Genomic DNA, 27,088 nt, shown 5'->3' with positions numbered 1-27,088 from the left:
ATGTTTTTCTGAATCACATGGGTTTTGACTGAAATGTTAACGCCCTCGCTTGTCCTCCTTAAGCTGCAATTCAGCAAACATGTAGATGCTCAGAGCATAGGAGTTTGTATACATTTAGTACTCAAGTTATGGTAACGGCACGGCAGAGGATAAATAGATAACATACACTACTGGTCAAACTTTTTGAAACACCTACAGTACGGTACTCCTTTAAGTGTTGTGCAGTAAGCAAAAAAGTTCCCATACAATATATGGGAACTCTTTCAGGGCAGAAAACCATTCCCAATGTCTAACGTTAAAGTGGTTGAGGGAATGCCAAGTGTGAAATGCTGTCATCATATCAAACATTGGCTGCTTTGAAGTGTCTACAATATAAAACATGTACTATAAATAGTTTTGATTACTCTTTTCTGTTAACTACATTACCCTCATCCCATGTCTGTTGGTTCATAGTTTTCAGTTTTGCTTTACGATGTAACGGTAGCAAAACCAGCCATAAGAGTAGGTGTTTCAACTCTTTTGACAAGTAGTGCAGGTTTTCATACATAATTGAAGGTGCAATTCTCAAATTGGTTTCCCAAATGGTGGCAACTATGGATGTTTTTATAAGGTCCTCTAGGGGGCATCCTTTCAATCTGCTACACTACTGCTACTCATAAGGACACCTACCTTCACATGCATGTTACCATGAATGGGTATTAAAAGGTGTGGTCATACAGTGAAACTTTATTTGCTTTACGCTTCTTACAAAATCATTGTCATGGAGCAATGGGAGAGATGTGAGCTTGAATCCAGAGACAGAAGGCCTGTGTGAGAGCAACCAAGGTGGGAAAACGGAAAATAAAACAGAATGTAGTAATACTGATTGTTTTATTTCATAGCTTAATATGTTATGTATTTCCATAAATATTCTACTAAAGATAGGTTTCATACAATTGAATATTTATTTAACCTTGGGGAGATTACACCCTGCATCACGAGTGAAGACAGGAGCAATAACAGAACTGAAAAAAGTTCTCTCTTGTTTTGTTCATGAGGACAAACACTGATCCCACACTTTTTTCCTCCAGAAACAAAGGTGCACAGTGAAGGCCTCGGCAGAAGGCACAATGTTTACATTGCGATTTCACAGCCTGGCTGTAACCTGCCACTTGAAGTGGGTCACAGTAACTGCATGGCGACTGCACATCGTCTCCTTAAATGCAGTGCAAAGGTCAGTGTGCAGTGGACTGGGCTGCACACGGACCTGACTTGCAGACTTGAAGGCTTTCAGTGAGCCTACAGAGCACCCGGTCTCCATGGCGATTCCATTATTTACTTATCTATTTGTCTATTTAAGAAGGTGCTTGGGGGAGGGTGGGGGTGATTTTGATGATCTCAAATCATACGTGATATAAACAGATGTGTATACATTGAGGCAGATACTGGATACTGAGAATATCAGAACTCCGAACCCTGCGCTCTGAAAGCATGTCCATGATGTGATCAAGAGTCCAACTGCCAGATTATCAGCATTCATTTAGTTCAAACAAGTGTTCTACATAGCAACAAAAATCTCCACAAGCTCTCAGGTTGGTAGTGGGAGCGTTACAAATTTCATGTACAGAAATTAATCATCCTGATGAGTACCATTTTATAAGATCTATATATATTTTTTTTTCAAATTATGTGTTGAAGGTCCTAACCTATAAGTGCCTATTGAGACATCAACACCAAGGCCTAGATTGTTGCTGAAATACAAAGCATGTTACATTCAATGCTATGTCAAAGATTAAAAGAAGAGGATAAAAATTAAAAACAGATAAATGGTCAGATTCAAGTACTGAAAAGAATGGAGGAAGCCATTGTGCTTGTCGAAACCGAACATTAATCATACTGCTGTTGAAACCATTATGGATTACAAGTCTTTCCCCTTGGCACAGTACTGACATTATTATCGTCTTCGTCATCATCATCATCATCATCATTACCATCTTTACCATTATCATCAGCATCATTGCAATAAGAGCATGAAGGCACTGCGTTGTCAACATAACATCTATTAAAAATAAAACATTTAAAAATGTATAAATGGACAAAAGTAGCATTATTTTAAAAACAACCAACACATTTGTGTGCTCTCACCCCAACAGTCAAAGTCAACATCATCATCAATAACAACAACAACAAAAACATCATCATCCCACACAGGAGAGTCTCCTTAGGCCCACTTGCATTGGCACTTGCAGGACTTTGCATCAGATTTCAATAACATGAGTTTACATATATAGAACCTTTGACGGGGTCTGTGACTCCCCTCCCCCCACCAGTCAACACAGAGTCCAAGCAGACAAGCGGCTGAATGATCCGGCCGCAAGGCGACAAATCTACTCTCAGGGAGGGAGCTCTCCAGTCAGCCACACAACCCTCTCAGGCCAGGTCTCATATCAGGTGACGAGTGACCGACAACGGTTAATGCATTTCACAAATTTTGTGAGAAGTAACATGGTTAATGCATTGAACATTTGTAGAGTATGTGTAATAATTAGTATTTAAGTATTCCAGTATCTTTCTGCTTTGATTAATATCACAAATAACACATATTCTTGGAATTTATTTAACACAGTCTACATCAAACTGCAACTACTAACTAAAAATGTTTGTCATATTACAAAAGGGTACTTTTTTAAGGCAAGATATAAGGCATATATGTGAGGGTCACAAATGCGTCTGATTGTTTGCTTATAACTCGAGAGGGGAGCTGACAGCAGGGGCTGGCACTACAGTGGGAGCACGCCAGTTTCCCTTTCTTACATCCATACGCGCTTATCTCTGCTGTGAGAAAATGCTACAAAGAATGATTGTGGCAGTATTAGGAGGTCTTGACAAAAAAAGGAAAAAATAGCATGTCAAGAGGTAAAAGTGAATAAATATTGTTTTTTTTTCAAAAAAACAAAATTGGCAAATTAGGAGACAGCATAGAACCTGACATGATTGCCATCGTTGTTCCGTCCTCACTTGGGCCTCTGAGATAAACTCAATTTTACAAAAGAGGGAATGAGGGCAGTTTACCTCTAGGAAAACCCCAAGTACCCGGTTATTCACTGCGTACATAGCAGAAAGGACTAGCACTTATTTGAATAATTCCCACGGTTCCTTTAAAAACAGCCTTCCCGCAGCCATGCCTGGGGGAAAGATCTATTAACCAAAAGGAGGAATAACACCTGTTCAAGTGTTTAAATGACCAATGTAACTCTCATGTTTCTTTTTTTCTTTTTTGATAATGAAGCAGTCCCACAGTTCCATCTCTATAAAAACCAAACCAAGAATCTACCAGCTGTTCTCTCTCTCTCTCAGCCAATAGAAAATGTCCTGTGAATGGAATTCTGGGTAAAGTGATTCAGACCGAGACAGGCGCTGGTCCTTTACGTGGGAAGCAGCGTGGGGCCCAAGCCCAAGCAGGCCTCCCTGGCCCCGAGGTGAAAGCTGCCACTGTGGTCGGGTTAGCTTGTAGTCCTGTGCTGTTTCAGGACAGCGTACACATCGTCTACTTTACTCAGTCTCTCGAAGAACGGGATGAGATCAAGCAGCTCTGTGTCGGCCATGTCGTCGAACCAGGATGCTACAGGCACCTGGAGTGGCAAGAGGAGGCACAGGAGAGACAACGCATCACCATGATGCACTCAAAGGGTTTTGGAGTTACAAGAAAAGTACTGAATAAATCAATACCATTTCAAAACGAATACATTCAAAAGGGAAAAACATATTTTGGCATCTGACAATATTATGCCAAAGACTATGATCGACAGATATAGACATTTTAACTGATGTCAATATGCACATGGAAATCTGCATCTCGCAATTAATTTCATAAAAAATATGATTATCATTGCATTTCATAACTAACAGCATTGGCACACTATTGAAGAGCGAATGAGAAATGTAAAAACGTACAGCATTGTCTGGGTGGAAGATGTAGGAGGCAGGGGAATTGTCCACAATGATGACCTTGTTCAGGTCTCGGCCTAGACGGCTTAGGTCCTTGACGTAGTTGCCACGGTGGAATACGCATGATTCTCGAAAGAGCCGACTGCGGAAGGCGCCCCACTTGTCCAGCAGATCTGATACGGGATCCGCATACTGCCAAATTCAAGAAAACACAAGGGAGAGATTCGATTCAGGCACATAGGGAACATGAGTTGGTAGTAAAACCAATAGTGCATCACTGGCAAAATCTGCTGTACGGCTGCTGGGGTGTGAAGAGGAGAGGGGGAGCAGGTGCGGGGGGGTGTTACAGGGCGCTACCCCTGACACTTTGGTACAACACCCAGCAGTTTGCGCGCAACCTGACCTAAGGGCCAACACAGGAAAACAGTTGTTCTACTCACCTTCGCTAAGCTGGCGGTGAAAAGCACACACTCGAACAATTCACCCATACGTTTCAGGAATTCATCCACATGGGGCCTCTTCAACACGTACACCTGGGCATGAGAAAAGCTGAATGAGCCTGAGCCAGAGAAATCGCCACACAGTTTCATTCACATATGCATTTGCAATTCCTCATTCAAATTAAAACACAGGAGCCACTGAGTTCAGATTCCAGAATTGCAGGTCAGACTATTCCGTGGTTCTCCCCTGTCAGTCAGAGCAGAGCTCCGTTTGCATGCAGTGAAGATTAACTAATAAACACCCAACACTATCCATGTGTCACTGGATGTGGGTAAAGCACTTTATGGGGTCGTCAAACGGTGACCCCGTTTTAAGGCACGCCGTAAAATGGTTCGTTTTTCATACGAGGTTGCGTCCTCCAAACATCTTAATGGAGTCGGTGGTCTTGCTCCTGAACCAAGTTATCCCGAATAGGCTTTCCACGACTTAACAAGCCTATCCTGGATTACTTGAAACAGGCGCAAGCCTTGTCCAGCTTGGGGGTTTTCTGGTTCGGCCGCGACTGGGGCCACGCTTGCCCTTTAAAGGGCTAATGTTCGCTGCCAACCGCAGCCTGTGTGAGCAGTAGATGTGTGCTCTGAGTGAGATTGATGGGCAGTGAGTTCTGAGAAGCCAGCCAGGGTTTCGTCGTTTCGTCAGGACACTGAAATAGCCACCTGCTGCTCGGACCCATCAACAGAGAAGGCCACTGCTCTTGTCAGGTAGCATGTCCAGAGGAGAAGCGATAGGTAAACAGAAGAAAAATAAAACACCTGGAAAAGCCCCAAAGTGTCCTGAAGACACTCCAAAGACGCTGTAAAGGTACGTAGTCAGATTGTTGTCATACATACAATCATATCATGCTTACCTGGTGAACAGTCCCATCAATCTCAACTGGAATGATAAAATCAGCGTTGTTCACCGGCTGTTGACAGAAGAAATAAATCTTGGTCTAAATGAGGCATGGATTCATTTCATAAAAAACATCATTCAACTTCACAAGCTTTTTCTGTACATTTCATTTAACTCTTCAACTGTATGGATAGTGATTGACTACTGAAAGGGTTAAGCAAACACACAACACCACGTGCAGATGAAATTTCTGCAACTTAACCCTCAAAATAACAAACTCAAATGACAACATCACCCTGCTGGAGCCATCAAGCCATTTGTAATAATGTAATGCACCAGGCTCACATACTGTGATTTATGAAGAGAGGGCGATGTAGCTTGTATATGCTACATATCAAATGTTAAGTTCATCACGTGCATGTGGTATACAGAAGATGGGACACCATGACCTACATTCACAGACTATGAAGTAACTCTAAAGACGCCAAGCACCGTGTAGAAGCTTCAAAAAACCAACAATGATCACCAGTAAAATTACCGATTAACCATGAATGACTAATTCTTCATAACTGTAAGGTATTGTGGGATTTTGACACACTGGACGCAGTAGAGAAGGGGAGACATGTTGATGTATTGATGCGATACAATGAGCTGAATATTATTAAAGTGTCACTGTCGACACCCTCCGTTTAACAAAAGCCTCAGTCTGGTTTTCATTACTGTTCTACATAACACATTGCTGATGTAATACATTTCAGCTTAGGAGGAAAGAATTCTTCCATAAACAGTAAAGGAATAAAAGACTGGAGACGGCTGATTCTTGCCATAACACACCCTTATTCCAACACACACTTATTCCTTCAAGGCAGACTTACTACAGGATCTGAATTCAATACTTTTTATTGTGACAGATTATACAAAATCCAGTGTTTTCAGTCACGAACCAGCTCGATATTGTGCACATTATGTAATTCAGTTTCGATGTGTTCCCTGTACAGAACATCGGCTATCAGGTATCTGACATTTGACCAGCACCAAGAACATACTGACAAGTTGAGGGATTTCATAAATGTGCCCCATGCTGTGCCCTGATTGATCAAGCATGTGCTGTTGCTGAGAAGGAAGTTGTATGTGTTCTTTGACAATATTGACCATCTGTCCAGCACATGTACAGCCACGTTACTTGGCCACAACCGCGTTGTGCAACATATACAGATAACGGCCGCTTCCCAAAATCCCCATGTTTCAGTAGAGCAGAGGTACATGGGACTGGTCATCAACAGCGTTTAGTAGCAGAGGTGTGTGGAAGTGAGTGGTTGATGGTGAGGCAATGGGGTAAAGGGGGTGGAGCATGGGTCTCCGCAGCTTACCTTAAATGAACTGTGGACTAGTGTTTCATCTAGATCAATGACTACACAGATCTTCCCCGCGTCTTTCGATTTAATCTGAGGGAGCAGTGGTTTGGCTGGGACCTGGGGTGAGCAAACACACAACAGGAAGTTAAGCAACTGAACAGTTGCAGCATGAAACCACTTCACTCTGATATTAGCTTAACGAAACAATGTAAATATACAGTGCAAAAACGATGTAAAACATTTTATGTACACAAACTCAAAGCCAGTCCAGGCAGCTCAAGTAAAGCTCCAACAGCAACAGCAGCTGCTAGTAAACCACTGCCTGTGCAAGTCAGTAATGCAATACATTCAGTCCACAATCATGAATGACTCGTGTTTCAATACTGCCGTGTCAACGGAAAAAGAAAAGGGAAAAAAATAAAAAAGCTTGCTTGCTTGCTTGCTGTGGCAGAGAGAGAAATAGGCTCTAAAGGGGAGTGTCCATGAGGGGGCACACGGAAGCTCTTTTAGTTCTTACATTCCGCAGGCCGAGCCAGGCCGTGTGACTGAGGGCACTGCTCGGGCTAGGATGAGGTTACACGACACCCTGGCCAAGCCATTCTCTGTCTGAAAGTGCCCATGCTCTATACAGAAACACACTTAACCAGCTGGAAGGGCAAAACATGCTTATAGGAAAAGCAACTGAACTGAGCTTAGAGACAGATGTGCTTATGCCTGAGCTGAGTTTGCCATTGAGGCTGTGCTGTAGGAGCAGGAAGGGGTGGGGGGGTGTATTGTATATAGGTGTCTTTTTAAACTTCAGACTCAAATAACAAGCCCATATGACATGGAATCAGAGATGTACTTGAGCATTCTCCTTCACTTATTTTAGCTCTGAGGAAAGACAAACTCAGACTAAAGTTGAACACACCACATGTCTGGTACCCGCAAAACAGGTCACAGGTAGAACTCAACAGGCATAAGTTTCAGTCTTCTTTTTTTATTTCAGAAACGGCAAAAATTCACACCATGCATTAGGAGTGGGCTAAATATAACCTAACATGCTGAGCAATTGAAAAAAGAAACATTTTATTGATGCTTCTTAAGCAATTTATATGTGCAGCAAAAGGACTAAGTACCTCCTCTGTTGGGACACAGAACTCGCACTGACAGGGCTCTTGGATATCCTCATCCTCAGACTCAATCTCTTCAGGCTCCTCCAATGGTTCTGGGGTCTTTCTCTCATCAGCCAGCTTAAAGAATTCATGTGTTGCACAGTGTTCAGAGGGGTCAGAGGATTCAACATTGTTTTCTGAGGTCTTAGCATGATCAACACTGTTCTTAGTGGGCTTTGTCACTTGGGTAATAAGATCAGACAACAACAGTTTTTCAGGCATCACCGAGTCAGCACACTTGGCTTTTTCAATGTGCTCAGAGTCCCCATCTCCTTGTTCAGACTTGAACAAATCTGAGAGTTCCTCACAGATTTCATCTGTGTCTCTTAGGCAGAGAGGCTCTGGGGTTTCAGAGGCCTCTATACCGTAAGGAATTTCGGGGCTAGTAAGTAGGCCCTCATTTTTCTCATGCAATTCTTCAATTTCTTCATCTTTATTTTCATCCAGTACTTCAGAGAAAAGAATATCAGGGATAACCAGATGATGCTCACAGTTGTTTGGACTAGGCGTTTTACTCGCGTCACTTTCGACAGAGAGTTCATCCTTTGACTCTGATTCTTCTTCCTGTACAGGGCCACATTCACTTCTTTCTTTTTCTGCTTCTGCAACAACTTCACAGGGTTTGTCATTGGTTTCCACTTCAGCCCAGGGATCAAATATTAGATCCAAACTACAAAAATCTGCACTGTAATGCCCATAGGCTTCAGCCTGTGACAGTCGTCGTCGTTCTAGGAACAATTTTAAAGTCTGACTTTGATAAAGTGCATATCCAATGGCAGCTTGTGAAAGCTTCTCCTCAGGAGGGGATACCATTAGCTGACCTTCTTGCTCTGTCTTTTCCACCGGGCTGTCTTCATAAACTTCAACTGCTCCCACAGGGGCCTCAGGACCTTCTCCATCTATTTGGGGTTCGAGACTATCTTCTTCTGAGTCGGGTTCACTTTCATCATCCTCAGTGTACGGTCCTTCAACGTTGGATTCATGACTTTCACCCTCATAAAACTCGCTGTCTACACTGCCAAGGTCAGCACTTTCAGGGTCTTCTGCCGTCCACAAATAAGCACAGGATTGATCTTCACATTCCAGTGAGAATTCATGCACTCCATCATCTGTATAGTGCAGGTAGCCTTCCTGACTATCTTCATGTGGAGACACATCAAAAGACTCATCGTGGATGGGGAAGTGCTCATTCTCTGCCTCTTCAGAAGATAGTTTATCACTGTTATAAGAGGACTCAGAACAGTTTTCATCAGATTCACTTCCATCTGTGCAGGTTTTAAATGATTCTTCAGTTTCAGAACTGTCTTGGCTTTTCTCGTTACAGGGGTGATAGTCATCTCCTTCACTTAATCCATCCAGAGAATCCTCATCAGGTTTGTAAGATCTACTAACATCACTGCCTTCCTCGGAGTTAAGTTCAAAGAGTCCATCTTGATCAAGAAAGAAATCAAGATCCTTGCGTATTTCACAATGGTCATCAGTGCAGACTTCATATAAATCGTCCCTTTGAGATTCTACACAACTGTCAGACAATTCCCTCTGCTGTGAGGATTCATTGTGATAAGATACTGCACTGCATTTTGTAGTCTCACACTCCTCACAAGTAATGCAACGCACAGAGACTTCACTGTTATTGTGCTCAAAGGAGTGACCACAAGACTGCACATTTTCTTCCAATTGTATTTCATCACACTGGTCAGGACTAGGTCGGCCTTCACTCACCTCTATATCTTCAGAGGCGCGATCACAGAGATTGCAGTTTTCACAGCACTCATATTCTTTTAGAGATGAAGCATCAGGTCTATGTTCAATTAAGAACTGAGAGAGCCATAATGTTTCAAAAGTATCCATTGATCCAGAGAGCAAAATATCACTTTCAGAATTGCGGTGGGTCTTCTGTCGCTCTGTGAGCTGCTCACAGTGAGAGCTGTGGTGTTGGCATGGCTTGTTTATTTTGTGGGCGCGATAGTATTTAGCACAGCTATCAAGGGAGCTGCATTGTTCAGCCAACTCAAAGTGTTCGGACGTCTCGCATTGTTCAGGGGTCTTTGAGTGTTCAGCAGCGTTTTCAGTCGGCTGACACTCATCCACCGCAGTAGCATCAGGAAGCATCTGTTCATTGCAGAGTTGTGCGTGTTGACTGCTCTCTGTAGACGCACAATAATTACCTAGTTCTCCGTTGGACACAGGCTGTTCGGCAATGTCGCACATGTTAAATGGCTGGTCAACTAATGCGGCATACATTTCACAGTTTTCAGCTTTGAGGTCAGTGGATGTCGGGTGTTCACCCAATTCACAGTCGAGTACTGATAAGCTATATTCAGACGACTGGAACACATCAGCATCAGCTTCATGGTCACGTTTGGAGGGCTTTTCAAAAGCACTCGCAGACACTTCACTTTCTGACACCTCGATATAAACTGCCTGTTGTTCAGAGCCACTGCACTGTGTGCAGGGTTCACATTGTTGAAATGACTCTGTGTGTTCAACATTTAGGTCAGCAAACTCACTGTGCAAAGGCCCACCTGTGTCTGGGTACATGAGCTCCTGAGAAACTGTACTTAATTCGGAATCGAGTTCAAATGTCCCACCAAGCTCAGTACCATGTTCAAATGACCTACTTTTCTGAGAAGATTCAACATTATTAGTCTGCAGCTCTGCTGGGCTACAAATTTGTTCAAATTGTACACGCTGTTCAGTGCACTGCTCTGAAACCTCTGAAATAGTTACAAGATTAGTGCATAACCCGTTTCCAAAGAACACTTCCCCATTTTTACTTATTTGAGAGGACTCACTGTGAACACGGAAGGTTTCTGTACCATGACTTTGATCGGGGAACTCTGGTATACCAACATGTTGTTCTAACTGTACTTCGCCAGCTTCAAAATGTTTACAAATGTGCTCCATGGCTTTACTTAGTCCTTGCACTTCAGGTGAATCAAAAGAGCCTTGATCCACAGAATTTAAGCAAAGTTCACTATAATCATCGAAAGACTCATTTCCATCCGTACGCTCCTCTTGTCCACAGACCTTAGCTTGGTCTACACAGTTCTCCTCAGGCATATTTTGTCTGATTGGTGGACTTTGCGCCGCAATTTCAGACCTGAGAGAGGACTCAAAAAACTGGGAAAACTTCCCTCCAGCTCCAAAATGACTGCAAAAATCGGCAGCTTGAAAGTGCTCAATGCATTTCCCGAGTGTGTTGCTCTCCCCGGAGAGCAGGCAGTGTCCTGACGGCATGTGGCGCTCTGAGAGGTCTAACTGTGGTGGGGGCTGGGTAGATTCGCTGAGCCCACAGGCTGCCTGAGACACCAGCAGTAGTGCACACGTTGACATGACAGGAGGGTCAAAACTAGACTGAGCTTCAGTACCCAGCGCCTCTTCAGGAGACCTACCAATTTATTTTGGGGGGCTACAGAGACGTGACAAATAACTCCTGGAATATCAAATCGCTATAAAAAGCTGAAGTAAGGCATAAATCTGAAACTGACACCCGAGAGCATCTTGACCACCTGATCTGTCTGTAGTTGCTAACAGCCATGTTGTTTTCCAAGAATGTGTTCAATTGAATCATGGATGGCTTTGTCTTATGCCAAGAGCACTTGTTTGCCAAGGTATAATCTCATATTTACCAAGGAATTCTAATCTTTTAACACTCTTATAAAAGTGACAAAGGAGACAACTGAATTTTCACTAGTTTAAATTTTGCATAGATGCAAACAAGCGCTGTGATGATTCACTGACATGACGATTTATTGACACTGACTTGTTTGTTGTTGACCACGTGAAATAAGGCAGTCAACAAGAGAAAAGGGTTGTGCAAAATAAACATGGGGTTTTGGTTTCCTTGGTGACAGAGTTGATCATATGACTTTTGGTCAAGTTAACCACAAGACACCCAGAAACCCATGAGCTGGAGAGTAGCCCTGGGGTGAGAGATTAGAGAGACAGTGAAGGAATAAAGGGGTGTGGACGTAAAAAAAAAACAGAGGTACAATGAAAATTGCCTTACTTTAGAGACCGTTCCGTTTTCTTCAACCAACAGCGGGGCGTTGTTGTTGACAGGGAGTTGATCTGTTTCGTCATGACACAGGCAGCAGAAGAGACTGTGGAAAATGCTGCGACTGCGGGGTTTCTTTGATGAGGATGCAGCGTGTGTTTGGGCACCTAAGAACAGAAAAGTACACACAGTCATACCATGCTGGCCATACTGTTTACTGACCACGCCGCCGTGACCACACGTCAAAACTCCATCTTTAGACGGCCCTGACAGATACCAATGTGCCACTAATCAAAATCAAGCACTCTATGTGAAGATATCACTTTCCTGCTTAAGGTCAATTAGCTTGCGATTCTTTTTAAAGATCCCCTGCTGATATGAACAATTCAAATTAATTGGGAACACCTGCTGCTTAGACATGTTGTTAGTTTATTGACATCAAAGTTGATTGGGGAATTATTTTAATTTCGATTTGGTCCAATCAGTACGAATGTGGTGTTTTTCCATGCAACAGATAATCTCTCAAACTTCGTAAAGCTGATTTCGAGAGAGCAATGCACAGGCAAGAAGTCAAGAAGTAAGAAACCAGAGAGCCTACTATGGGTGGAGATATAAAGAGAGTCTCAGTCAGTCATTGAAAACATGTGTGTCACACCCATGCAAGTCCCTACACATGCATTCTCTCACTATTTATGACAGCATTTAGTTAAGGCTGGGGCCTGGGAAACAATCTGTGGTCGTTCAGCCATTCACAACAGTAATTAGCCAATAATCCTCCTACTGTAGGTTGATAACATATTAGATAGCAGTCATTTGTCAGTGAGGATATCTGACAGAGACCAGTCTGATTTGGCAATAGTGACAGACATAACAAGGGATTGTCATGATTAGCAATCTATGTACAGCTCAAAGGCAAGAGACCTTTTTAGAAGTATTGCTAAAGCGAACACGGGTGTTGATAGCAGGGCTTTAGAAGACAAAATCTTTGACAAATTAGACTGCCAGCAAGATGAAGGAGGCGCTGTCATCATGAGTTTACCATGTTAGCTGAAACCCCTGCATCTGACTTCTGCTGCAGTAACTTGACTGGATCCCACATATATGCAGCTTTCTATTTTGTACCCCCGTTTTGATATTTTATTTCCTTCAGTAATTAGATGGCGATGCTGTGTTACCACGTTGCTGATGACAACAAAGCTTTCAAAACGAGGTGCTGATGCAGTCTTGCCAACACATTTAAGAGATAAATGACTTTGATAGATGCTAGCCATGATTTCAGCTGTACTCTGACCCACATAGAATGAAGTAGCCTACGAAGCATTAACTTGACCTCCTTCCATACAGCCTCTCTGGACAAGTGTTAACACTCTTAACGATGCAATGTGAACTTTCAGAAACACATCGCCTTTTCAGTGCAATTATGAATCTATCTAAATTCAATACCATATAATTATGAGGACATTGTGACAATATAGCTTTCCTGTTCCTTCTATACATTCCTATTTCCCGATCTGGTAGTTTTTTTTTATGTATTCGTTACACTTTTCATGGCCAAACTGAATAAGTGCTATAAAAGGAGCATATGGGAGATGTATGGAATTAAATGTCTGTGTTTATATTCTCAATAAACAACAAAACTTTTGATCGAAATCTTTACAATACAATTAGAAAAAGAAAATATTCATCATCATACTCATAGACTAGAGTTGTTTTTTTAGTTTTTTAGAAAAAAGGAAAATGGATTCAACTCAATCTTTATTCGAATAATTTCATGAAATCCTGAAATGTATATTTATATCTACACCAGTCCTATAGTATAGTATATATAGTATAGTATAGCTACTGTAGGCCATAATCAGCCCTACTCTTTATATCAATCTGCTTCCTAAACCAAAACAGTTTGAGAAAAATATAACATAGGCTACACTTAGACATGCATACATCATATTGCACTTCGGTGCCATGTATACAGTGAAGCATTGACTTGTCTATGTATGCAACTCACGTTCTACACCATAAACGTGTTTGCAAAGACGAGACTCCTTATGCAATGCAAGAAATATAAATACGTGCATGTTGCATTCAAAGTATTTTTTAGAAAAGTCGTTAGTCATTCAGGGAATTTAAAAGAAACGTAAATCACAACACTGCCAGGGGGCCTTTTTCCACGCTTCTTTATGGGGGGTTTTGACTTGTAGCAGATGGAGTGGAGCATGGTGCGCATAACTTAAGTCTGCTCACAGGGCAAAAGGGCGAGTAGAGGAACACGAGCGAAGGCCCAGGCAGGTGAGTGAGCCTGAGGGTGCGAAGAAACATCACGCAGTCCGCCACGTTGGGTCTTCTGATGTTACACATCAGACTGCTTTAAATAGCCCTCACGAGCAGCTGCTGACAGAGGTTAGTGATGGCATTCTCTGTATATAGAGAGCCACTGCTCCAAGCCATAAACGGACACGCAAAACAAAAACTCTGTTGTAGGGGAGCACGCCACCAATCCCTGTGTTTATCGTTGGACTCACTTGAAATACCCAAACAACGACAACGTGAAAGCCTCAAACTCACTTTTGCGCATAGCAATGCAATGTCTACCCGGGGGTAAATGTCTTGACTGTGCAATGTCTTCAATGTTTTTGAAGTGACACCACTAAGCTTTATTTACTTATTCGTCATGTCTTAGCAGGACAGCTGGAGGCGGAGGTTTTGACAGTTTAGACGGCTTGACAGCCAGTGCTGCTGTGTGGCCCTCTTTTCCATGGCTCGCACCCCATATCCCAAGAGGCTTAGATCCCGATAACGAGGCTACAGCTCTTTTCCGGATCCAGCGCGACCCCGCCCTAGTCAGCATGTTTCAGCACCACAAAGTTAAAAGTAGCCTATCTGGGTCCCTTTTGGGAATGCCTGAGATTCTATTCCCATCCTGGCAGACGCTGGTCTCTCCACGGCTGACTTTATGGCCCCCCACCGACATCTGATATCCCCCCGACAATCTAACAACTTGTTTCACGCTAGCCGCAGAGTGAGAGGGACAGCAGGTTTGTGAGCATTGTGGCACACGTGATGCCAAGTTTAAGTTACTTGAATATAGAGCAAACAGTTGGCATACATTGTAGGGCACCAGTACACAGGCTGACACCATTGTAAACACTGGCATTGTCAGGTCTGAAAGACAAATCAAACTTAAAAGGAGTATAAACACACCAAAGAAGTGTATAAATAGAGCAATTCTTAACATGCTGTAAATTTACCAAAGGGTAAATACATGCTTAATACATTACATTTTAAAATAGGAAAGCAGTGAGTTAACACAGTTATTACTTATATAGTGGGATTTACATTGGTTAGATATGTGTTAAATTACCTGTAGTGGAAGAGTTTTAATTAAACAAAAAACAATTTCCAAACCCCTCTAAATGTACAAACAAGTATCACAAAATTGATGTGTAATAAAAACAGAAAATATCTCTGTCATTTGTTTGATCGTTTGTTGTTGACTACAGTGTTGAAGCATTAAATTCAAAGATTCAAACAGCTTGTTTTGAATGAACTATCTGTGCTTTCTCATCTGAATGCACTGAGGACCTTTGAGGCCTTGGCTCCGGCAAAATGTGCAGATTTTCGACTGGGGTGGGAGGGATGGACCTACGCCTGAGAGCAGTCCTTTTTTTGCCGCTTTCATAAAACTCCCTAAACAAGAGAAGCACTCAGGGGGCCCCACTCCATTCCCTCAGCCCCTCTCTCTACCTCCCTCTCTCTCTTTCTCTCTCCCCCTCTCTCCCTCTCTCTCTGGAATGCAGCCATCTCATGGGCCCATAACCCTCTGCTGCACAGTGGCTGGGCCAAACCAAAATAGGAACAGGAAGTATCAGGAAGTGAAGTAAGAGCTCATGAGAAGCAATAGAGGGTGGCTCTCACAGAGAATGCTCTCTCTCTCTTTCTCTCTCTCTCTCACTCTTTTGTTCTATTTCTCTCTCTCTCTCTCTCTCTCTGTCTCTTTCTCACTGTTGGCCACTCTCATACGCACTCATTCTCCTTCTCTCTTTCTGTCCCTCCCTCATTCACACTCTCTCTCTCTGCTGCCACCAGCAGATCATATTTCACACAACAAAGCAGGTACAGAGGAGGACAGGCCTGGGAAACAGCGCACGAAGGTAGCCCACAATGCATCAGTGCAGAGAATGGGATTCCAGCAATCAAGGTTGGCCATGGGGGGGGGGGGGGGGGGGGGGGCACCCATAATGCATTTCACATGCAGACTGGAGGGAGGCCTAACCGGCACTCAAGAATGCGTGCTAAATGGCGAGCCTGACCACAGATTCAGCATTGCCCTACAAGCATGACGAACTGTGTAGACTTTGTATCTTTGCAACACTGCCCCCCATCATCACCACCCCTTCCTTCTAAAAATAATCCTCCATAAGTAAAGAGCAGGTGGGGGTGCCAATGCTCTCAACTTATAGGACAGTGTGGCTCAATTGACTGCATTTACTAAAAGCACCTTGTTCAAAATCCACTTCAACTCAGGCCGTGAATAAAAGCTCAGAATACACGATGTACAAATCCCATCTGTTCTCATGCTCTCGCTTGCTAAACTGGTGCGTACAGATTTACGAGGGCGGCCGGGCACCTAGGGTGACGGGGTACGGGTGGTCATAGACATGGGGTCAGCGGCAGAATTTAGCCTTGATCTGTTGGCCACGGAATAAGGAATAAGGACTCCGTCTCCTCAGCATAGCTTAACAGGGATCCTATTCCTTAACATGTGTTTTTTTTCTCTGCCCTTACGTAACTAAGAGAATTCCACTGGCTCCCTTCAACAAATAAGCTGCTAGGGCTGGTCAGCTCGGTCTGTGATGTCAGTGCTGAGATAATAGTCCAAGTCCAACACATTTCTGTACACTTGGGTATTATATGGTTGGGCTTGCTTTGGTTTGTAGGCTGTGCCCTTCCAAGAGTGTTTGACTTTGACATGAAGGGGGTGTTGCTGCCGACAGCATTGAGTGGGAGTTAGCTGAATGATTCTGTCGCTCATATTCAAACATTTTAAACATTTGCCACCTGGAAATCTAGGGAATCTGGCAAGTTCAGACTAGAGTTTGACAAACAAAGTAACTGAAAGAGAGAGGGAAGGAAAGGAGAGGAGAGGGGAGGGGAATGAAGAGAGAGCGACAGAGAGAGAGAGAGAGAGAGAGAGAGAGAGAGAGAGAGAGAGAGAGAGAGAGAGAGAGAGAGAAAGAAAGAGAGAGAGAGAGATTCATTTGAACACTTACACTTGGATACTTCAACATATGAAGCTTGAACCTTAATATCAAGTTTAAAGTGTCATGTCTACATCAGCTAAAACTATAAAATCTCTTTTGAACATTTTCTAAACTAGGAGGAATGAGTCAGTCAACAAAGTGTGCACCCTCGCATGATCTTTCTTGAGACCTTATTTAACCCCCTCGGCACATAGGCTACATGCCTATTTGACCAGGCATGTTCTCCTGGGAGACAAACATTCACCTCAGTTTAATCTGCAATCCAAATTCAAAACGTCATTTCGTGCCATGGCACATCCGCCTAAGAATCTAAGCACAGCATTCTTTTGAGAGTGCCAGATACTGTACTTTGCACCGAGCACCAACCAACCAAGCATTTCTTACACAGATCCTGAGCAGCAACAACAAAACTTTGTCAGACATGTCTCAATTCAGAAGGAACAATGACTAAGGCGCATTAATAAACAGCAGTGTAAAACAAGCACACTTCACTTAATTCTGTTGTACAGTATACATGAGAGGGTGCCACCAGTGTGCTTCCTTAGACTGAAATCAGTCACCAACGCCTAAGCTATGCACTCATCGTGGGGTGTGTGTGTGTGTGTGTGTGTGTGTGTGTGTGTGTGTGTGTGTGTGTGTGTGTGTGTGTGTGGGTAAAAGAGAGGAAAGACCTGCAAAACCAAGCAATGCCGTTCAGCATACCTTTTGCACACTTGCATGACAGTCAACCATGCAGGGCTGCCACTTTTGAGTAACAAAAACATGGCTCTGCAATAGGTCATTGCCCAATAAGGTTAAAGTGTCAGCTTTTGACAACAGCCTGCACAAAGTGCTTCTAGGCCTAGTGTTTGTGCGGAACTTCTAATTTCATTAGACTGGCTATTTTGAACCAACACATCAACCCCAGCAATTTCAATGGTTGAAAAGGCATAATCAAGTGCATTTTACAGTTGTTTTCCTTTCTTTTACTTCGTGTTTACTTTTAAACCTTGTATTCTACACATGAATTCAAGCGATGAGGTCTAGCACTGTTGTTGACAATTGTGACCTCTTATGACCTAAATATAAAACCTGAGGCCCACACTTACAGGAAGTCCCAAGCAGCATATTCCGAGTGCCACGGCTTAGCAGCTAAGCAGTGCACAGTCTTTTCTGTGACAATAGACACACAGCAGAAGAGAGCGACTATACAGTCAGGCCACCATGGCCAACGCCACGTATTGCAGCCTTTGCTTTCAATAGAACCCCACACAAAGAACCTGTGAACACTCAACACTGAGCTTGCAGGTCATTCGGCTCTCGTCTTTTTCATCTACTTTGTAGTTTTGTTGCACCCATATTGAGACTCGGGTAAGCTTACACTTGAACACAACAATGCATCCTTTTTTAAGTTTCCTTCATCTTTTTGAAGTTCTAACCATGTTGACAATAAATTAGATGTAAATTAGATTAAGGTGCAGCCCCTCCTGTCATAGAGGTCACAGTCCAGCTTACAAAAAAACATAAACAGTGGGGTGAAATGCCTCTCATTATGAGCACTAGCAATGTTTTGTTTGTCAACATACCTCACTGTCTGGATGGACTGACCAAAATAAATCAACAAGAACACCTTTTGTCAGTTCTGAACAACACCAATTGAACATAATTAAACTACTAGTGGGAACTCTGCTTGAAGGGTCTAGGCCTATTTGATATAAGCCCATAGGCTATTGCAGCCACAAAACAAGAGGGTTAGGCAGAAACATTGTATCCAGCCTTACAGCTGTAGGCTATGCTGGATGTCCAAGAGATGGGTGGTGACCATTTGGCGGGAAAAAATCTGACAAGGACGACGAAGCCATCCGCTTTCCTGACCTCTACAGCTACAGTGACAGAGACTGAAACTCTACTAAGCAACAGCATGATAAATTCAGGACACGATATTTCATGTCAAAGACGACCAGTCAACCATCCGCTTTTAGTGATGTCTGTTAGGATCACAAGGTGAGATGACAGACAAATTGACGCCTAATGATACTTTTTTGCCTTGGCTACTCAGATGATAGACTAGGCTACAGTCCCGCCCCCTGAATTAAGGGCCGAATAAGATTTCAATATTTGGACGTTTATTTTCATTCTAAAACATTAAAATGACTAAGTAGAACCATTTCTAGAGCTTTGACACATACATTTACACTACGACGGAGTTTAGAAACCGCAGACGAGATGTCGTGAACTAAGTTGTTCGCAGCTGTCAAATTAAGTTCTTGTCCTCCAAGGCCGACGCGGCCATTTAATTCCGTCCCGTCAAATTGTCACTATTGCATCCATACAAAGTAACAACTGTAGTTTTCCGGCAACATTGTTGCCTGCACGCTGTGCAACTGCGGTCTTTAAAAGTCATGTGCTTCGAAACACTTCATGTTTTTTCCGCCTCATATATTCTTCAGTTCTGACATGTGGGCTCCAAAACAACTCACTTTCAAAACTTTTCCAACTTACCTTTCTCTCGTAAAGGAGTACTCGCCTCTTCATCACGGCTCACTTGTGTGATTACTGACGAGGACGGATGGTCCATGAGATCCGTAAATCCAGAGCAATTACGATTTGAAGTATACGCTACTTTTTCAAAAACCCAGCTAGCTAATTTTAATTTAACCAAATATCGCGCTAAGCTAAAGCCTATCTTGCCTCCTCCCCTAATCGTTGAAAATATAAAACAAGCTCCTATACGTACGCATGTACAGTCATTCTTGTGCCTCCAGTTGTTAATAAGAAAACAAGAAAGACAATTAAATTAAAATAAAATAAAAGGAGGGGTTTCTTGTTGATAACTTTGTTACAACATGGAGTTCGTCTCTGCTCTCAATTTCAAGATACAAACATGGAACTTGGACGGTTTCAAGGCGCCCGCCTCTCTTAAAGCGGCAATGAATTCTAGAGAAACTGGTAGCTGTTGACTAACGAGATGAAAGCAGGAAATTGGCTTAGAGTTGTTTTATTCAACAATTGTCGCATGTAGGCTATAGTGAGTAAAATATAGGCTTACAGTTATTCCTTACTTTAATTTCACTCTGTCTTACTTTATAAGCAGATGGTGCTTCTATAGTTACAGCTCTTTGGCTGAGGTCTGTAGAGACGCTATCAGGTCCACAGTAAACCTGACAGACCTTTCACCAGAGTACTCTTGGTGTATTCAAGATCAGCCAGGACACTAGCCATCAGTACTTTTATTATGTGCAAATATATGGCCACAGATGCATGCAGCCAAACAGGCCAGACCTACTGACCTAAAATCTCACATCTCTAAAATTAGTATACAAATACAGCTATAAAATTTGAACTCGGTGACAACTAGGTCAGTAATGCACAGTTTAATGCTGTCATGTGCCTTCCTACATGACCGTGACCTATCAACGTCAATTTTATGTAACACACATGAGGCAGAAACATAATACAGATTGGCTGCTAGTCTAGGCCTCGTTTTGGATCAAATAAATTAGTCTCTTTCAGTGGCCATAACGATCTTTATGAGTTAATTCCACGTCCAGTAAATGCTGTGTTATCATTTTATCTAAAAGATACCGCAAGCGATAGATTTACTTTAGCTGGCTGACTGCAGTCTGTCAACCGGCTTCCATAAATAAATGCCCTCGGCTGGTAGGCCACCACATGAATACAATGGTCAGGTCACTGAATAAATGGATAGGCCTTCAAATAAATATGTATCCTTACATTAAATGGAGGAATTCTTGCAGTAAAATTAGCAGGAAACACAAACACTCTGGGTGTCTTGAATATTTTAATATCGTAGATAAAATAGGCCTAATTCCCATTTGGAATTAGTCATATACGGAATGGAACCAAGTAAGGAATTGCCAAGGGACAGTGTTGCAATGAGGGATGGCCTTTCCAGTGGACAGTGTTTTGCAATAAGAGATGGTCTTTCCAAATGACAGTGTTTTGCAGTGAGGGGCAACCTACATCGGAGTCTAATTTGATACCAGGACATCAGAAATATACATTTCAACACAGAACTAGAGTTTCATTTTCATTGTCAATATTGTCATCATGACACATTTTGGTGAATTTATAATAAGGTGACCAGGTGTCCGATACCAAAACCGGGGACATAATCCCATAATCCCATTTGGAAAAAACAGGGACATTTTCAGTTTGACTATCAATCTGATTGAAATACATACAAGTTTTATCTTTTTTTAAAAAAAGGGGACAGGTAGTTTTTCTGTATTTTACCGCGGACAGGCAACCAAAAATGGGGACTGTCCCCTGAAACCGGGGACGTCTGGTGGTCACCCTAATTTAGAAACACACAAAAAGTGTGCCTACAAGCCACAATTATCCCCAGCTTCTTGCAGACAGACAAGGTTGAGATGTGGCCATATATAGCCTTGTGAGGAGTTGTTATTTTAAGAGAGATGTCTTGTTTCACTCAACACAAACGCATTGTTTAACACGTATTTCACATGTTTTTCATGGTCGACTTTCAGAGAACTTGGTACTGTAGGCTATCCTCAGGTGGGGCCCACATGTGCACATACTGTAGGCCTGTATTACTTAGGCCTACATTGTCCTTCGTCTATTTAACTATTAGTAGGCCTATCAGTATTATACACAACTATTCTAAAACATGTTTGAATCTATGCCTATCTAGCCTATGTAAAAATGGATCGTCACAATAATCAGTTTGAGCTTGTTCATTAGGTGTTCTGCAAAGACACAAGTCGAGCCATCCGTGAGACATGCGTTGCCCGTTTAAATTCAGCACAATCCACCACGCAAACAAAGTTAAAAAGATCTCTCGGCCTGAGGATGTACTTTTCCTGTCAACGTAGTTGTACTAAATTAATCGAAAATGACAAAGAACAGTCTTATTTGGGATGTGATAGTGTTTCCAGGGAAACAATGTAGTCTTGCCTGCAGTAGAGTTGTTCAAGAATGTCAAAAACTTTTGCCAAACTTCTTTGCGAAGTTTTCGCTGGCAAGGAACTCCCAATTCGGGGAGCCTTAAAACCGTCTAGTACAGAATGGAGGATAGGGACAGTCTTCAAAGTTCTTAGCGTACTATGTGAAGTTGACTAGAACGTTTTCATCATTGGTATTCAGGCCACACCACTCTCAAAATACTTGGCGTTACATTTATCCACATATTTAGGCATAGGCCTATTACGAAGATATAGTTCAGCTCATTGTATGGTTATCGTGTTTTAATGCGAACTGATATAACTCCACTGAAGTTAGTTAGAATGTGTTGCACATAATAGTGTGTGTGCCTCAAACCGCTTGTTATTCACTCGAGCTGTTGTAGCCTACCTACTTGGATAGCCTACTTCCTCCGGTATTCGTTTGTCTACTTGGATGAACCCTCAATTATGTGCACGTAAAGGACTCAAATGACGTTGACCTAGCAATGGCCATAACTACAGTTTTCAAATTTTAATCGTTTTCACATTTGAATTATTAACCTAATCGTGCATTATTGATAGCCTAACTTGTAAGCCTCCTTAAACTTCTGAATGAAATTGTTGGCTAAATTGGCTAGGACTACTGGTATTTATTTACCTCATTCTTCATTCTTCAATAGAATCGCTGTAGCCTAGTCTGTGCGAGTAAATTAATTAACACTTTATCACACCAATAGGCTAGGCTAGGCCATTGTTCACTCAAAGTGTAATAAACATGTTATTTAGTTAAAGCAATGGATTGAGGGGTATTCTCGTTCTCCAATTACAAAACCTTACTGACAATACTTGCTTGTTGGTAATGTTTCTATTGGTTCTGTGTTTTGTTCACCTGTTAAATAGCCTATTCTTACATAGGCTAGGCTACAAAGAGATTCAAAGAGAAAGGAATAATTATGTTAAATATCCATGAGGTAGGCCTACTGCTTGAGCAGGTTTTCAGTAGGCTATGCCAAGTCCAAGGTTAATGGCACACCCCTAAATCAACAACTTTACTTAAGTGAAATTCTGCACTTGTTGCAACAATTTTCATTTTTATGTGCAGTCAACAGTGAACATGTGAGTGATTCTACAATGTAAATGGTGGCTTTGGTAGTACAATGAAGCTTTAAAAGTGGACCATAAACACAGAAAGTGGAGAGAGATACATCATTCAAAGCATCAGTACACCTGTGTCACATCCACGTCACATACTATCAACAGCATGATCATCACAGGTTGCCATTACATAGTCCTGCATTATTTGCACCAATCTGACATGTGCTGGATGTTAAACATAAACCAAAATGTGTTGTTCGGAGCCAAGAACAGAAGAGACAGAAGAGAAGAGTTGAAGTCCAAGCGATGCACACACCGTGCCGTCACTGGATGTCGACACGAGCAAAGGACTGGTCGGTGCCAAAATTGTTTTCCACAAAGACCTCGTATTTTCCAGCATCCGAACGTTGTGCGTTTTGTATGGTGAGGATGGTGTTGGTGTCCCCGATGTCATAGAATATTCTGTGAACACACAGAACACACAAAAATAAGAGTTTGATTCCATAACTGGTATCACCATTTTGAAGAATATCATCAATCATCATTTATTTTTATTGACATGAATTCAGGCAAAATCAATGAAATTGCATCTGTGTTGTTCTGTTTAAGTGAACCTAAATCCATTAAAGCAACACCAAAACACATTTCCTCTGTTGCACGAATGCTATTTGTTTATCCAGCAAATAACGATGTCCACAGACAAGGTAGAGTATGTTGCATGATTTCATGTATCATGTATTGCGACATTGAATCAAGTTAAATTTGTTTCTTATGTCTCATTCCATCGTACAGAACCACTTACATAGTGTGGTTATAGCCAATAGAGGGCTGCGAAGCGAATGCAGAAGTGCTGTTTGTTCACCTTGTTACAAGTTGTTTAACCACTGAAATGATTTGGGGAACATTAATATACAAAAAACTCTTTAGTGTTGCTTTAACAACAAACCAACTGCATTCGCACTGATGTTACCTTAAAAACAAAATCCCAAAAAAAGATGTATGAAAATTCACTGAAATAAAGATATCCAGTTTTGGATCTAAACGTTTCATGTATGCGTCACACAGTAGGGTGTAAACCTTTGGACAGTAAATGTTAAAGTTAAAGTAAAGGGCATGCTGTGAGTGTGCTGTAACATTTGCTCTCCTGGAGAGTTTCCAGCTCAGGGAGCAGAGGCCATGTGTTTGCTCCGCTCACGCTCTTGACCAGCCCGTTCGCTCCTCAGCTCCACCTAGTCTGGTTGGCATGTTTCTCGTGCTCTCCAATGTCCTAAAGGCCAATGGGCTTACTGGCAGGCACACTGAACAGCCTAGGGCTAGGCTGTATGGCAGATATAGGCCTACTGTACTGTATATACTCAGATGCCCCCCCCCCCCCTTTTTAAAAAAAAAAAAAAAAACCTGCTTCTGTCTTCTCAGCTACAGGGCCTTGAACAACACAAGTCGGTTGCATGAGTAAGGGGAAGTGCAGAGGAGCATGCAGAGCCAGCTAACAGCAGGATTGTTCATTAACCATCTACAAATATGTCTCAAAACATTGGAGAAAACTCTTAGTGATCCAGACTTAATGAGCAATAATGATATACTGTGACGCTTACCTGTTATCCTCCTCAATATCTTCACCATCCTTCAGCCAACCGACATCTGGAGGGGGCTCCCCAGCTATGTCTGCCTTGAGCACCACCGTGGTCCCTTTCTTGGCTTTTACGCTATCTGGACCTTTAGTAACCTTAGCAGGAACTGTAGAGGTGAAAAAGATGTTACATCCTCAGCCTTACGTCCTTGGGTTTTGTTCTGAAAGTCATTGATTGAGTGATGGTTGTATACTGCGATGACAGACCACACAACATTTGTTGAGCTCACCCTCTATTAAAATACAAGCAGATCCAGACGTCATGCCAAAGGGGTTCTTGATGGTCACTGTGTATTTGCCCAGGTCGGCCAAGACACCATCGCGCACCACCAGCGCCACCACGTCCGGGTCCTCAAACACATATCGGTACTTGGGTCCGTCTTTCAGCTCTGCTCCATCTTTCGACCAGACAATGAAGGGGTCGGGGAAAGCGCTGACCCGACACTCTAGCTTGGCAGCGCTGCCTTCCAGAAGAACAACGTCCTTCAGCTCCAGCAAGAACTTAGGGGGGCCTTTCTCCCTAAGCTCCTTACGTGATCTGGACGTACAGTAGGCATTCATCAAAACATGGGGTGATGGAATGCCTGCATATGTCATCCTTAGCAAGTGGTAGAATTTCCATAGACCACTGACCATGATGGGTTGCTTCATTAGACAAAGCCAAAACTAAAAACAACTTTTTTTAGCTTTTGCAACTTCCTTAGAAGATTTTTTTGGAACGCCACCCATTTTTTCATATTATTGTATTATTTTCATATATGAACAACATGTGTGACTAGATGTGGGTTACCTATGGCCTCGGTATGAAGCCTGGATCCGAATAGCTGCCTCCTGGACCTGAGGGTCCTTTATGTCAAGAGTGCACCCAGGAGGGGGTGCAGCCTTGGCCTTGGACATCTAGTGGACACATATACACATACGCCACGAGAAATAGATGTTGTGTGAGACTAAGAGTATTGAGGGACCATCTGACATTCACTAATATGAGTCTTGGACTCTTGGGCTCGTCAGTGTTCCATTTAATCCATCTTGAAGGCCAGTGTGATAATAGGCAATTCCTAATCTATCATGATACATGTTACCATTTCAACTAATCCTGCTTTAATAAATTGGCTTCATAATAAACAAAATAAATGTAAAGGAACTATTCAAAGGCCCTCACATCTGATAACCATTAGTAAAAATCATTAATTGCATAAATATATCTATTTTTATTATAAGAAACCTAGCATACTGTAAATTAGAATGTCATCAGGCCAAAACCACTTACCTTGGAGAGGTTCTCTTAGATGTCGACTCACCCAGAAAGATGGAGAGTGAGCGTGTCCACCCCTCTGGCCAGAACTTTATAAATGGGGGCCACGCCTGGGCCATCCCTGGTCAGACAGTGGAGGAGGCCTGCCAAATTCCAAGGTGGCATTTTTCCCCATCTTTGGACCTTGACTTCTTTGGGGCCTGCTCTGGTGTGGCCTGACTGATAAAAGATGAGCTCCAAAAGCTGGAGGCCTTATATAGTCTTCCTTCATCAAAAGCCCCCGAGGACGGGCCGGAGAGTGGGGTCTAATGGGGAGTAATTGGGGGTTTGGGCCGGTGGCTCAGGGTGTGGTAGGGGCGGAGGGGAAACGCGAGTGCTCCCTGATGAGTAAAGTATGTCAGGTGGGCTCCAGAGGGAAACCCAGGGTAGATTTGGGTTGGCCCTAAATGACCATGGGCTATGCATGAGCTAATGGTCCACTTGGGGATGCTTTAAACCAGTTGTGCTCAGTTCATATGTAACTGTCACTGGAAAGATTGCCTCATTGCTCCTGTTTAGTTCATATCCATGTGACCTAGGCCCTTCTCATGCAATCTTTTTATCTTTGACAGGAAGTCTTATAATGTAAGTGTTGTATGTGTTGTAAGTATGTATCTTGGATCATGTTTAATCTCCCCAACAAATTAACACCAGAGACTCTGAGTTTGTCCATGAGCAAATGTGTAGGAAGGCCCTCAGTTATCAGACAACAAAAGGCCTTTTACTTTTAAAGAGATGCCTTAACTTGATTATTTGATGTTTGTTTTGGCAGTATTTAAAGACCATCATCACACACATCAGCAACAACACAATAAAAGAGGGAGGTAAGAATAACACCTTTCACAGTTGAAATGGATCGTACCATAAACGGTTAATCTAATGTACAGTAATTTAATTGGGGCAACACATCATTGTATAAAGTCTGTACACTTCATTAGTCTGTTCATATGATCATAATCCAATTTAAAGATGAATTATTAAATTGCAAAACTACATCAAAATGTAAACATCGAAACGTAAGTGTATAACTCTTTGTGTATAACTTGATAAAGATAGTTTATTTAATGGATGGTAATGTATTTCAACACTCATTGCACACTACTGCAAAATAACCAAATAACTTCCACATGTGCCACTGG

At 42.4% G+C, this 27,088-nt stretch overlaps 2 protein-coding genes across 4 annotated transcripts; both read right to left on the bottom strand.

The window, feature by feature from the left end:
* Positions 1-706: 706 nt before the first annotated feature.
* ctdsp1 (CTD (carboxy-terminal domain, RNA polymerase II, polypeptide A) small phosphatase 1) lies at positions 707-19,885 on the bottom strand. Of its 3 annotated transcripts, XM_062534147.1 has the most exons (8): positions 19,508-19,885; positions 11,781-11,935; positions 7,733-7,846; positions 6,630-6,731; positions 5,276-5,332; positions 4,368-4,460; positions 3,934-4,119; positions 707-3,611 (listed from the first exon to the last, which is right to left on the bottom strand). In XM_062534147.1, the coding sequence occupies exons 1-8, from the start codon at positions 19,581-19,583 to the stop codon at positions 3,483-3,485; spliced, it is 912 nt and encodes a 303-aa protein (XP_062390131.1). In that variant the 5' UTR covers positions 19,584-19,885; the 3' UTR covers positions 707-3,482. The 3 variants fall into 3 exon arrangements, with proteins under 3 accessions (XP_062390131.1, XP_062390132.1, XP_062390130.1); XM_062534148.1 differs by lacking the exon at positions 7,733-7,846 and having other exon boundaries at positions 19,508-19,883; XM_062534146.1 differs by lacking the exons at positions 11,781-11,935; positions 19,508-19,885 and having other exon boundaries at positions 7,733-11,183.
* A 3,153-nt stretch (positions 19,886-23,038) lies between these two features.
* On the bottom strand, positions 23,039-25,552 carry LOC134077993 (SPEG neighbor protein-like). The gene is made up of 4 exons (XM_062533623.1): positions 25,446-25,552; positions 24,886-25,193; positions 24,621-24,762; positions 23,039-23,487 (listed from the first exon to the last, which is right to left on the bottom strand). Exons 1-4 carry the CDS (start codon positions 25,550-25,552, stop codon positions 23,349-23,351), a joined length of 696 nt encoding a protein of 231 aa, XP_062389607.1. The 3' UTR covers positions 23,039-23,348.
* Between the last annotated feature and the right edge of the window lie 1,536 nt (positions 25,553-27,088).

Source organism: Sardina pilchardus, chromosome 4 (genome assembly GCF_963854185.1).
Source record: "Sardina pilchardus chromosome 4, fSarPil1.1, whole genome shotgun sequence".
Classification (NCBI taxonomy): Eukaryota; Metazoa; Chordata; class Actinopteri; order Clupeiformes; family Clupeidae; genus Sardina; species Sardina pilchardus.
This window is presented reverse-complemented; position numbering and strand designations above follow the sequence as displayed.